The sequence below is a fragment of the Pseudorasbora parva genome, chromosome 5 (assembly GCF_024679245.1).
Source record: "Pseudorasbora parva isolate DD20220531a chromosome 5, ASM2467924v1, whole genome shotgun sequence".
Taxonomy (NCBI): domain Eukaryota; kingdom Metazoa; phylum Chordata; class Actinopteri; order Cypriniformes; family Gobionidae; genus Pseudorasbora; species Pseudorasbora parva.
The window spans coordinates 32,603,897-32,617,766 of record NC_090176.1 but is presented as its reverse complement, the minus strand read 5'-3'; the positions used below and the strand labels follow the sequence as shown (position 1 = coordinate 32,617,766).

General features: G+C 47.4%; 1 protein-coding gene across 2 annotated transcripts in view; it reads left to right on the top strand.

Moving 5' to 3' along the window:
- The window catches only part of hs6st3b (heparan sulfate 6-O-sulfotransferase 3b), a 77,341-nt gene extending 64,846 nt beyond the window's left edge, over positions 1 to 12,495 (top strand). Inside the window, exons 2-3 of one of the 2 annotated variants that reach the window (XR_010905031.1) lie at positions 9,825 to 10,596; positions 12,127 to 12,495. Coding sequence is in view for 1 of the 2 variants with exons in the window: in XM_067443902.1 (XP_067300003.1) it covers positions 9,825 to 10,539 (715 nt within the window). In the remaining variant the exon portion in view is untranslated. Of the gene's footprint in view, positions 1 to 9,824 lie in introns of both variants that reach the window. The other variant, XM_067443902.1, reaches the window with a different exon arrangement.
- The last annotated feature ends 1,375 nt before the right edge of the window (positions 12,496 to 13,870 follow it).

The window sequence follows — 13,870 nt, the reverse complement described above, 5'->3', positions numbered from 1 at the left end:
CACTGCGGGAACATGACTATCGCGGCACTGAGGTCGAGACTCGCCTTCCTCTGGGAAGGGGGAGTCCTCCTACCCATAGCTCAATCTAGATCTATTCCTGCCCGGCAGAATATACCTACTTTGATGGATGGCCGGGTGACCTGAGGTTTACGGTTAGGACAAACCCGTTGAGTGAGCCTCCGCGGGACCCTAATCCCTCACGAGCGCCGCAACCGGTGGTGTTTTCGGGAGACCCCGTTGGCCCCCCATATGCGCGGCCGACTGTGTGTTTTTTGGGGCACCCGCAGATGAACAGATGTCGATCGCTGCATCGGAGGGGGAGTTTCAGTCCTCTGGGGATGAAGATTCGACTGTGCTGCCTCCCTCTGGGAGAGTGGCAACAGTCGAGTTGGACCCGGAGTTGATGGCTATGCTTTCCCAGGCGGCCGAAAAGGTGGGGCTTGAGTGGAACCCTCCACCACATCTCGAGCCTTCTAGGTTGGACGATTGGTTTCTCGGTCGTGCTGGTTCTCAGCGTCCGGCCCCGGTACCTTTCTTCCCGGAGGTGCATGAGGAGCTGACTAGGTCATGGAAAGCACTGTTTAGCACCCGCGGGTGACCTAGTGGCTCCTCCCCCATCACTACCCTTGACGGCGGGCAGGCCAGGGGTATGAGGGTCTCGGGGCGGGATGCTGAGAACCGGCGGTCGCGATGCAACTGTGTCCGACATCTGCCTCCGCCTGGCACGGGGACCCGAAGCTCCCGTCCGGGGCTTGTAGGTTCTCTTCCGGTCTGACCGCGAAGGCCTATAGGTCCTGTGGCCAGGCCGCATCTGCCCTGCATGCCATGGCGTTGCTTCAGGTGCATCAAGCACAGGCACTCATGGACGTGCACGAGGGTAGTCCTGGCCCTACGGGCGTCGAAAACCGCCGCCCATACTATTGGCCAGGCGATGTCCACTTTGGTGGTCCAGGAGCGGCATCTCTGGCTCAACATGGCCGATATGAGCGAGACCGATAAGTCCCGGTTCCTGGACTCCCCTATTTCGTAGGCTGGGTTGTTCGGCGACGGGGTCGAGAGCTTTGCCCAGCAGTTCTCGGCCGCCCAGAAGCAGACGGAGGCCATCCCGCACATCCTGCCCCGGCGGTCCGCTGCTGCCTCCACCCCACCGCCGGCGGCAGCACCTCCGCCTGCTCGTCGCAGAGAGCGTCCGCCCCCGCGGCCCCCGCCCAGCAACAGCCTCCACCCGGGCGTAGACGTGGAGCCGTCCGTGGGAAGGACGTCCAGCCCGCTCAGGCCGCTACCAAGCCAGGTGGCAAGCGCCGTCGTAAGAGACCCTGAGACGGGCCACCCAGAGATGGAGGATCCTGCTCGACAGGAAGTGGCAGCAGCACCACTTCCTCCCCCCGGAGGAGGGCCGGGGGGCTTTCCTGTGACTATAACATCTGTACCCAAAACTTCACAGAAGAGCAGTTTACAAAATCTCTGGGTGCCTAGAGAGCACGCCTGGCGGTGTGCGATGCTTCCATGACTTGCCGCCCTCAGGCGCCTCTTCAATCGCCAGCAGGAGGCGCGCGGGACGCCCCCACATGGCCTCCCCTCTGTTCTGCGCCCCCTCAGCGGAAGCAGGTAGGTGTTGCCACGCGCACGCAGACCCCACCACGGGCCGCCCTCGCGCCGTCCAGGTCGGGTCCCTGCATGCCGCCACGCTGCCCCGCTGCGGGTACGTCTGTGGTGCCGTTGCTCCCGCCGGGACAGTCGCTGGGAGCCTGGCTAGCGCTCCCCAGCCCGTCCTGCAGGCTCCTCCACACCATCAGACTCGGCTGTGCGATTCAGTTCGCCTGACGTCCCCCCAAGCCCAGGGGCGCTCTCTTCACCTCTGTGTTGAGGGTGTTCGCCCCGGTGCTTCAGGCGGGGACCGCAGTCCTACTGGCGAAGGACGCGACCGAGCCGGTCCCTCCAGCCGATTTTTCAGCCCGTACTTCATTGTACCCAAGAAAAGCGGCGGGTTACGGCCGATCTTGGATCTGTGGTTCTTGAACCGGTCCCGTCTCAGGCTACCGGTCAGAATGTTAACGCAGGAACGCGTCCTTTGACGCATCCGTCCCCGAGATTGGCTGCAGCGATCGACCTGAAGGACGCGTACTTGCATGTCTCGGGTTCTTCCGCAACACAGACCGTTTCCACGCTCTGTGTTTGGCAAACAAGCTTTTTAGTACGAGGTCCCACCCTTCGGGCTTTTGGTGCTCGAGCACCTCAGCCAGTGGGGGCTTCAGGTCAACTGGGAGAAGAGCAAACCCTGCCCGACGCAGAGGTTTCCTTTTCCCGGTATGGAGCTGGATTCGGTCGCCCTGACAGCGCACCTCACTGAGGAGCGCGTCCAGTCGGTGTTGAACTGCTTGAATTTGTTCAAATGCAGGACGGCGGTCCCACTGAAACTATTTCAGAGGCTCCTGGGGCATATGGCACCCGGAGCGGCAGACGCGCCGCTCAGGGTGCTTCATATGAGACTGCTTCACCGCTGGCTACACGGCTGAGTCCCGAGGTGGGCGTGGCACAGTGGATCCCTCCGTGTCTTAGTTACACCGAGATGCCACTAAACCTTCAGCCCATGGACGGACCCTGTGGTTCTACGGGCGGGGGTGCCCCTAGAACAGGGTTCCAGGCATCCGATTGTCTCCACGGATGCCTCATCCATTGGCTGGGGTGCCACATACAATGGGCTTGTGGTTGCGGGTCTGCGGACGGGGCCTCAACTGCAATGGCAAATCTACTGCCAAGAGTTGTCAGCAGTTTGTCTTGCCCTGAGCTGCTTCAGGACGCCACTCCAGGGCAAGCATGTTCTGGTCCGTCTGGACAGCACGGCGGTTGTTGCATACATCAACAGACAGGGTGGTCTACGCTCCCGTCGCATGCCACAACTTGCCCGCCACCTCCTGTTATGGAGTCTGAAGTATCCGAGGTCACTTCGTGCCACTCACATTCGGTGCTGGCTCAAGCGTGCGGCCGACGAGCCCTCACGGCAGCCAGTGCTTCCGGGAGAGTGGAGACTGCATCCCCGGGTCGTCCAGCTGATTTGGGATCGTTTCAGGACCGCACAGGTAGACCTGTTTGCCGCCCCGGACAAGGCCCATTGCCAGTGGTTTTACTCCCTGACCGAGGGACCCCTCGCCGCAGAGGCACTGGCACACAGCTGGCCCCGGGGCCTACGCTAACATGCGTTTTCCCCAGTGAGCCTTCTTGCACAGACACTGTGCATGGTCAGGGAGGACGAGGAGCAGGTCCCGTTGACATGGTTCCGGGAACTAGTGCTCCTTGCGACAGCACCACCTTGGCCCATTCCTCTGAGGAAGGACCTCCTGACTCAGAGACGGGGCACCCTCCGGCACCCGCGTACGGAGCTCTGGAAACTCTATGTCTGGTCCCTGGATGGGACGCGGAGGTTCTAGATGGCCTGCCACAGGCCTGTGGCAGACTCCATTGCTTCCGCTAGAGCGCCCTCTATGAGGCACCTCTGTGCGTTGAAGTGAAACCTGTTCGTCGACTGGTCTTCTCGTCGAGAAGACCCCCGAAGGTGTTCGGTCAGGGCCGTGCTTTCCTTCCTACAAGATGGGTTTGAGGGAAGGCTGTCGCCCTTCACCCGCTAGGTGTATGTGGCCGCTATTGCTGCCCATCACGAACCAGTAGAAGGTACGTTTTTTGGGGAAGCACGACCTGATTGTCAGGGTCCTGAGGGGCGCGAGATTAAATCTGCCTCGCCTCCCCTCTTTACCCTCTTGGGACCTTTTATCTGGTGCTTAGTGCACTTCAGAGACCTCCCTTGAGCCTTTGCAGTCAGTGGAGTTAAAAAATTCTGTCTCTGAAGACAGTACTCCTGGTTGTATTGGCCTCTATCAAGAGGGTAGGGGACCTGTAGGCATTTTCGGTCGACGAATCGTGCCTGGAATTCGGGCCGGACTACTCTCACGTAGTCCTGAGACCTCGGCCCAGATACGTGCCCAAGGTTCCCACCTCTCCCTTCTGGGACCAGGTGGTGAACCTGAAAGCGCTGCCTTCGGAGGAGGCAGACCCAGCCCTGGCTTTTCTCTGTCCTGTCCGAGCCTTCGGACGTGGGGGACACAACGCAAAGCTTTGACCTCAGAGCAGCTCTTCATCTGTTACGGAGGACAGCAGAAGGGGAAGGCTGTCTCCAAGCAGAGGATGGCCCACTGGATAGTGGATGCCGTCGTCTTTGCGTATGTCCCAAGACGTGCCCTGCCCGCTCGGGATTTGAGCCTACTCCTCCATGGGTGTAGCCTCTCCTGGGCACTGGCTGACACGTGGTGCCTCGCTGACAGATATTGTAGAGCTGCGGGCTGGGCGACACCCATAGAACCGGAAACTTCCCGTGTACGCACTCCTCAGAGTCGGTACCTCCAAAATGCCCGTTCTAGTGTCGGCTTGCCGCGCCACTCCCTTCCCCAGGGAACGGATATGTGCGCTTATATTGCTCCAGTCGAGTTTCCCAGTTGGCGAACCCTGTCGAGTCCTCCGCAACCCTCGGCAGTCAGACGTGGCGGAGCGTCTGACGCCAGGTCTAACACTTGTATGCAGTGTGGAACTTGTGTTAGGCTGGGTTCCATATGTAGTGACCCCCACATTGGTCCCATATGTGTATTCTCCACGGTACGGCTCCCTACGGCGAGCCCGTGTCTTTCCCTTGGCAGAGCCCGCTCTGCAGTCTCAGTGCGGTGACTGTCCCCCACCCATCTGGGCCGGGGCCACCCCTGAGACTCCCGTATGTAGCACTGCCCACGGCAAGTCCATACGTGTATTTCCACACATTATCTCCTTCGGGGGAGTGTGGCTTCCGCAGCAGCCTCCAGGGGCACGCTTTCCCAGCATTATCCATTAGCCAACTGTTGGGTATTGTGGGATAGCAGTAGGGCTCTCCCTGCAGGAAATTCCCCGCCCACTGAGACGGGGTCCGAGGGACTCCGGCAGGGCGCTGGAAGTGGTAGTAATGGTGGCGTTTTCCATAGGGATCCCCATTCGTCGGTCTAGTTCTGACGTACATCGAACGTGACCGACTGAAAGGGAACATCTCGGTTACGTATGTAACCCTCGTTCCCTGAAGGAGGGAACGGAGACGTACGTCCCGTCGCCACAGTTGCTGTACCATCACTGCAGTTCGAGCCGTGGTTCGGCTCCTCAGTGAAAAACAATGGTGCGTAGTGAGCACTTCCACTTTATACCCGGGCAGCGGGGTGGGGTGCGATATGCAAAGCACGCACGCCAAAGTTCATTGGCCCGTTTTCTAAATCTCGAAGCTGATAGGGGCTCCCAGAAGTGATCCCCATTCGTTGGTCTAGTTCTGACGTACGTCTCCGTTCCCTCCTTCAGGGAACGAGGGTTACATACGTAACCGAGACGTTTTCTATACATTAATCAGAGTGTGGCTTATTTTGTTTACGTTTTAAGTGTTTTTATGATAAAAATGCAACACCCCACCCATTGGTATCACTATGGTATTTGGTACAGGGGCCCAGCAAGATGGTTTGTACCCAGGGCCCAAAATTTGGTGCTACGCCGCTGTAGCCATTTCATCATTAGCCCACATGAAAGTCTATACACCGAAAAAAATGTCTCCGTAATCTTTAGTCAGATTAATTTTTAATCTGAAAATTTGCTCCCCTCTTGAATGGCATTGCTTCTCTGATGTCAGATTGACGGTAAAACATCTGTGAACATCCTAAAATCAAGCTTGCCTTCTATTTGGCATTACTTTTTACTACACATTAAAAAAATTCAGGTCTCATTTTGAAAATGTTATAGTATCTGATCACATCTACATTTTTTAGTTGGACAAATTGAATTACTGTGAATTAAATTGCATAAATTCACAGAAATTCAATTTGGCCAACTGAACAATTTAGATGTGATCAGAAAATGTGAAAATTTTCAAATGGCAACATGAGTTTTTTTTTTTTTTTTTTTTTTTTTTTTACAGTGTAGGAAATATGTCAAAATACTTAAGTAAAATGCCAAAGTCAACTTCTGGTTCACTCACAAGACTTTAAACTCCTCAATTGGACTTAATCAGAACTGTCATTGTTAATTAAAACTATTACAAATAGTTGTTTTAAAAAAAAAGAAAAGAAAAGTTTACTAAAACTATAACAGATTAAAAAATACATTTAACACAGTTTAGGATCCAGTTCAAGTAACTTGTTGCTTATTAGCAAGCATTTTAGGATATTGGCTGTTTATGAACACTTATGAAGCACATATTAATGGCTTATTCTGCATGACCATATTCTACATTCCTCAACACCTAAACTTAACAACTACCTAAGTGTTAGTTAATTGTATCCTTTAAAGTGTGCCCAATAGAAATGAAAGCTAAATAGAAATAATAATAAAAAAAACCCTGAATAAAAATAACAAGCACACCAAGATAAAAAAATATATTTGTAATATTTATACAGTATATAATTTAAAATATTAAAAAATATCAATAAAACAGTTCAATTTGGAAGTGTAATACAAATGCATATCATTGGCTGACATGGACTGGTATTAAATTCCCAGATTTCTAAAAACCCATTGTCAGAGGCACGGTTCAGTCAAAGCCCTTGAAAGCTTCTGGAGTCAGAGAAGGTGACAGAGAGGCTGCGTTCTCTATCCCAGGCGTCTGTCATCTCTGGGGGAACATCAGAGCTGCCTCATTCCCTATTCTTCCCAGCACAGAGGCAGTCGCCACCTGCTTCAGTCCCATTCTCCATCAGACCATGACTGTGCCTGGTTCCTCTCTCTTCGTTAACGCTTCGGCCGGCTGCTGCTGATAATAACACTTTGGTGGCATCTGTTCCCTCGCGTGTTTTTCAAACATAAACGCAAAAGATAACAGTTGTGATCTAATTTACTGAATGTAGATTTGTGGCTGTATTTTTGCCTGTTCTTTATAGTATCAAAGACAGGAGCCCCGCCACTCATGAAATGCAACTGTATTGTGGTCACAAATGAAAAATACACCTTAACGCCTTTTATAGCATCAAATAACTAAAACCAAACTTATACTTTTGAGCTTAAATCAGTATGATAAAAACTACCTAAAATGTATTATTTGAAGTGTAATTAGATGTATTTGTTTGTCTCACATACCAATTGATTAAATGAATCATGAATTAGAATAGGGTGGGGATATGACCTATACTGGGAGCAGCTACCTGGGGGCAATCTAAACATGTTGGCGTAACTTGGTATGTGCGGCACACTTGGTTCACATTAAAAAAATAAAATTAAAAAAGACCAAGTGCACTTTTAATACCTGGATGACATAGCCTAGAAATCTAGACGCACCCTAGCGGCAGCAAATTTAATCTGCCCGCAAGTGTCGTCTAGGAATTCTCAATACCCTTCTGAGCTGTATTCCTCACAATCTGGACGGGCCAATCACATCATGTATAGAGTCGGTGGGCGGGGCAATAATGACGACGGCCGAGTTGCGTTTGTGTGCTTCTAGTAAACACAGAAACTGGCGAACGGCGGCGGTCTTTCGAATCAGCTTTGACTGCGATTCTGGAAGACTTGGAGTTAAGCTTTTCTCTGAGAAAAGAACAAAGAACGGCACTGAAGTCATTCTTAAAAAGGGAAGATGTGTTCGGAGTTTAGCCGACCGGATACGGCAAATGTTTAATCTGTCAGCGAGCTCTGCTTCACCTTCGTTGCTCTGGTTGGTGTAGCGCTATCCTATCGCGTGCAGAGGGAGTTTGAAAGACAACCGTTTATCCCGCCCCTCGGATTGAGCCCTGTCTATGGTGAGTTTCCAGACCAAACATCTTGATGTGGGTATGGCTTGTCAGGCTATGGATGACACACTTAATTAACCTAAAAACTAAGTTTTAATTTTTTTTAATTTTAAGTAATTTATTCAGTATATCACTATTTAACCTACAAATGTCCTCCATGCTGCAATGCAGAAGACGAATGAATTGACGTTTTTTTTCCACTTTTCTGTGGCTGTCCTCAGGCTTACAATTATTGAGAAGATGGTCTTTCGCTGTAAGAGATGCTGTGATGTGTGTAAAAAGAATATATTCTATTTTGCAGCTGCTCTGTGCTAGCCTGACAAGCCAGACCCACATCAAGATGTTTGGTCTAGAAACTCACCACTCACCACCAGACAGGGCTCAGTCTGAGGGGCGGGATAAACTGGTGTCTTTTAAACTCCCTCTGCACGCAATTAGATAGCGGTACAACCAACCAGAGCAACGTGAAGTGGAGCTAGTTTATAGATTAAACTTTCCATACGGTATACGGTCGGCAAAACTCCAAACACATCTTCCCTTCTTAAGAATGACTTCAGTGCCGTTCTTTGTCCTTTCAGAGTTGCGGTCAAAGCTGATTCGAAAGGCTGCCGTTCGACACAGTTTCTGTGTTTACTAGAAGCACACAAGCATAACTCTGCCGTCATTATGTTAAGCCCCGCCCACCGAGTCTATACACGATGTGATTGGCCTGACCAGAGTTTGGTTTTTACAGCTGAAGGTGTAGATCCACTTGTCCGTGCAACACTTCTGTCATGGTGTGCTCCACTTTATTCCTATGGGTGACGTCAAGCGACTTAACGCGCCCGCATAGCATTCCGGAAAGACAGCGCTGCATTTGAAGAAATGCTGCACATCAAAAAAGCTGATTGATTCACATCTTTATGCAAATGAATCCATTGAACGCGACGCGACTATCTAATAGAAGTAGAGCACATGGAGACGGGGGGAATTCTCTCGCGGGCCGTTTGTTTTTCATTCCCCGCTGGCTCAGAGCACGCCCATAGTGGTAAACTTAAGGAAAACGCCCATCAACGCACAAATAAGGGAAAGCGTCACAACATCGCGCTTCATTCGCGTCGCAAAAGTGGATCTCCATGGTCAGAAGTATATTAAGATTTGCTAGACGACACTCGCGGCATCTAGATTTCTACACTACCTCTGTGCCAAAAGTGTCATTGGATTACATCGTATGACTTAAAAATGTTGAGGTTAGATTAGGTTGATAAGGGTTTACTAGCCTGACAAGCCAGACCCACATGAAGATGTTTGATCTGGAAAGTCACCATTGACAGCTCAATCCGAGGGGTGGGATAAACAGTTGTCTTTCAAACTCCCTCTGCACGCAATAGGATAGCACTACAACCAACCAGAGTAACGAAGAAAAAGCGGAGCTAGTTAACAGATTAAACTTTCGCCGTATCTGACTGACGAAACTCCAAACACATCTTCCCTTTTTAAGAATGATATCAGTGCCATTCTTTTCAGTGCGTCTAGATTTCTAGGCTAGGTTATCACAGATTTTCATAAATAAAGAACTGTTTATGGTAATTTTATTACCAGAAAGGCTAATTCTCCATGGGTTAGCTTTCAGTAAAAAATAAAATAAGCTTTTAGTTTACAGTAGCCTACTTGAAGAAACTTTTGTTCTACAACATCAAATAATTAAATTGGTGACTTGAACTAGCCTGACAAATTGTAGAAGCAATGTATTAATAAAGTATGTTTTTACGTTACATTTAGCAATTAAGTCCCACTCAGAAAATGTTTTTTAGTTTATGATTATAATAAGACATGTGGCTAATATTGATCATTATTGAGACATTTGTGTTCATTTTTTATGGTGAACTATATATATATATATTTAAGCATGGCAAAACAAAAAACGATTTTTGTTGCTGTTGTTGTCCCCAAGTCATGCTGGCCTGTATTTAAGAGACTTTAATGCATTGTTTTACAACATGGTTTACAGCTTAATTGTTAAAGAGAAAATAAGGCGATTACTTCACTGACGTAACGTTGTGATTATCATTCCAGGAACTTCTACTATATCACTATGCTGCGAGATCCTGTGTCACGTTACCTGAGCGAATGGAAGCACGTGCAACGTGGTGCCACCTGGAAGACTTCCCTTCACATGTGTGACGGCCGCTCTCCCACACAGGACGAGCTGCCCACCTGCTATAACGGAGACGACTGGTCGGGGGTCACTCTAAACGAGTTCATGGACTGCCCTTCAAACCTGGCCAACAACCGGCAGGTGCGCATGCTGGCCGATCTAAGCCTGGTGGGCTGCTACAACCTTTCCACCATGAACGAGAGTGAACGGAACCCCATTCTCTTGGCCAGCGCCAAGAGTAACCTGAAGAACATGGCCTTCTACGGCCTGACGGAGTTCCAGCGCAAGACGCAGTACCTGTTTGAGCGCACTTTCCGTCTGCGGTTCATTTCAGCCTTCACACAAATCAACAGCACGCGCGCCGCCAATGTGGAGCTGCGCGATGACATGCGCAGCCGCATAGAGCAACTGAATTTCCTGGATATGCAGTTGTACGAGTTTGCCAAGGACCTCTTCTTGCAGAGATACCAGTTCATCCGCCAGCGTGAGCGACAAGAAGAGAGATTGAAGAGGCGGGAAGAGAGACGCTGGCTTAGGGAGCGCAGAGTCAACCAGAGAAAACAGCCCAGTGTGGAAAACCAACCTCAGGTCACCACAACTGAGGACTATGCCAGCCAAGTGGTCCGTTGGTGATACCTCTTGGAAACATGCACTGGGGCACAGAATACTTAACGGGCCACTTGAGGAAGAGTAGGTCACATTTTGGACTCTTTTAGTTTAGTTTTCTAATGAGTTTCTTTTGGTATGACGCCTGTAGCACTGCAAACAATCATTGCCTTGAGCAGTATTTTTGTCTTGTTTTCCAGTAAAAATTATCAAAAGAAAATGACCCCGGGCCATATTCACAAAACAACTTAAGGCTAAAAGTAGCTCCTAACTTGCCGATTTAGGGAAAAGTCTTAAATAATAGGCATCAGTACAAATGATATAACTTTGGAATTCTAACATTAGAGGGTTTTTTTTTTCCACAAAGCATTTTAGTGCTAAAACCAGCTCTTGAATCTGTGAAAAGCTAGGGGTAGTCAAGAGGACTCCCTAATCGCTAAGACCAAATCACAAACAATCCTAATGACTGTGGCTGGCTATCCGCTTTAGCAATCCGTCCAAAGACACTGTACACCATAGGCCAGGGCTATTCAAATCCTACCCTGGAGGGCCAATGCGCTGCAGAGTTTAGCTCCAACTCTGACACACCCACCTGTGAAACACACCCACCTGTGATTTTCTAATGATCCTGAAGACATTGATTAGCATGTTCAGGTGTGTTTGATTAGGGTTGGAGCTAAACTCTGCAGCGCATTGGCCCTCCAGGGTAAGATCTAAATAGCCTTGCCATAGGCCAGTGGTTCTCAAGCCTCTCTGGAGTACCACCAGCCCTGCACATTTTGTACGTCTCCCAATATCTGACACACCCATTTCAGGTCTTGCAGTCTCTACTAATGAGCTCATGAGTTGAATCAGGTGTGTTAGATGAGCGAGACATACAAACTGTGCAGGGCTGGTGGTACTCCAGGACAGGTTTGAGAACCACTGCCATAGGCGATAGAGCCTTGGGTGCTGACACTTCTCCACTTATAAATATAATACATATTTTGATTTATAGATTTTAATCTGTGATGGCATAACATAATTTATGCACAGGCAAAATGCATTGAATGATGGAGAACAAAACATTGCAGTGAAGTTGAAAATAAGGTCCCATCATCTGTGCTGATCATCTCGTGGACGTTTCCCGATCCCATCCTCCCCTTTTCTCTTCCAAGTTGCTTCCTGTCTACTCACTGTCCTATCATGAAACAAATGTGAAAACGCCAAAAATAAAAAAATAATAAATGTAATAAATAAATAAGAAAATAATGTCCTATTACCTGTGGCAGTTGTTTTCACACGTGCACACTTATAAATGACTGAATAGAGTAAACATGTAAAATAAGCGTATTTGGCATGCTGTCCAAACTTAGAGTACTCCCCCATATCCCCGGCTGTGAATAGAAACCAGCCAAGAGTGAGGAGTCAGGATGGTGGAGGAGGTGGAACTTTTTAACAAGGTGAAATCTACAGATAGCTCCTGACAGAAGTTGTGTTTAGTCATTCAATCATTTTGGCTGTCGATTCATTAGATAATTTATTTCGGTGTCTAAATATTTTTATTGTAAAACGATACAAAAATACTGACTGAGATTTTTTTAAAATTATTATTATTATTATTATTTTTTACAGTGTGGTTTCTCCAGATTTCTACTGATTATTTTGTACATACTGATTCACATAGACTGCAATCCAAAAGCTGAAAAGGGTGGATCGGTGCTCATTCGCCAAGCAACATCTTTGTCAAGGAACAAACCCTACACCACAGAGTTATAAAAAGGTACAAAACTGGCAATCTGAGGGGTGTACACTCAAGCTGTGTTCTTGCATTCAAAAACAGCTAGACATAGTGAATGGGGAAAAAAAATGCTGACGAGTTCTTAATGCCCAGGCCTGTTGCCAGTAGAGATTCTCAGAAATCTCTCTCTCTCTCTCTCTCTCTCTCTCTCTCTCTCTCTCTCTCTCTCTCTCTCTCTCTCTCTCTCTCTCTCTCTCTCTCTCTCTCTCTCTCTCTCTCTCTCTCTCTCTCTCTCTCTCTCAAATAAGCAAACTTGCAGCTTGAAAACAGTCTGTACTAAGAATATGTTGTACAATTCAGGGTTAGCAGACGCAGCCACAAGAGCCTCATCTGCATATACGATAGAATATTGTAAATTATTTTAAATGTATTTCTCCCCACATTTAATGCGCTGCACAACTAACTTTTTATACAAAACAGCTAGTAAGTATGGTGTTCTCCGTGTTTTAAATAATAATAAAAGTATGAGTAAAACAAAATAAACTGACATCCATACAAGCCATAACTGTAATAACCCTTAATCATTTCCAGATTAATGAATTGATTTAAAACTCTTTTTTAGATTGAAATTGTGTGTTAAAAGCGTAAAATAAGAGGCCATGCAAATATTGAATGAACGTACGCCCTCTAAAGGTGAAGGAAGATTCACAGCACAAAAGAGTCACAAGATTGCACCCAACTGTTCATACTTTAATTGCTTGTCTAATTATGATGGTTTTAATACATTTGACTTGGAATGGAGCAGTATAAAGACTTTTTGAATGTTTGTACACCAATCCAGTGTGGAACTGCATTATACAGCAAGACAGTTTCAGGAAGACTAAATGAATGGGTTAGTATTTGTTTCACACATTTCTGTATAGTCCTCATTAAAACTTTTACTGTCTGGGAAAATATTTCTGAAGCTAGGACTTACAAGTCCCATGGAATGAAACGCTAGTGGTCTTTAAATCCTTGAAAAAAAAAGAAGGGAAATGAAGCATTTTTCTGGTCTGTGCTTTGTAGCACATTTTAAAAACTACATCCACAGATGCTGTGTGCACATGAATAAAAGATGAAAACACAATTATTTTTTATTTTTCTATACATGAAAGCAAGTAAACGATCTGTATTACTCATTGTGGTTATGAAAAACATAGGAATGCTACATTTACAGATCAAAGTTTTGGAATGCAGTACCAGAAATATATGATTTTAAACCAAAAAAAAAAGAGAGAAAAAGACTATAGCAGTTTCTTTGTATATGTTGTTCCATATGTTTTTTAAAACTTGAATCTGTGCTGCTATTTGTGTTTTTCTTTTAAATTATTATTACTTTAGCCTTTATTGTGTGGGCATAAGAGGTTTATGTACCAAGTTTGTGTGTGTGTGTTCTGAGATATTTGTTGCAATGTATTTAAATTGCTTTGTTCACTTAAGTGCAATATGATATTAAAAATAATACCTTATGGGAAATGCAGATGTTAATAAGTATATGTTTTGTTTGTTTAATTCATATTATTTTAGCCTCAATATTATCCATTTGGTTCATATTTACGTAATGTACTATAAAAATACCACAAGGACATACTAAGGAAA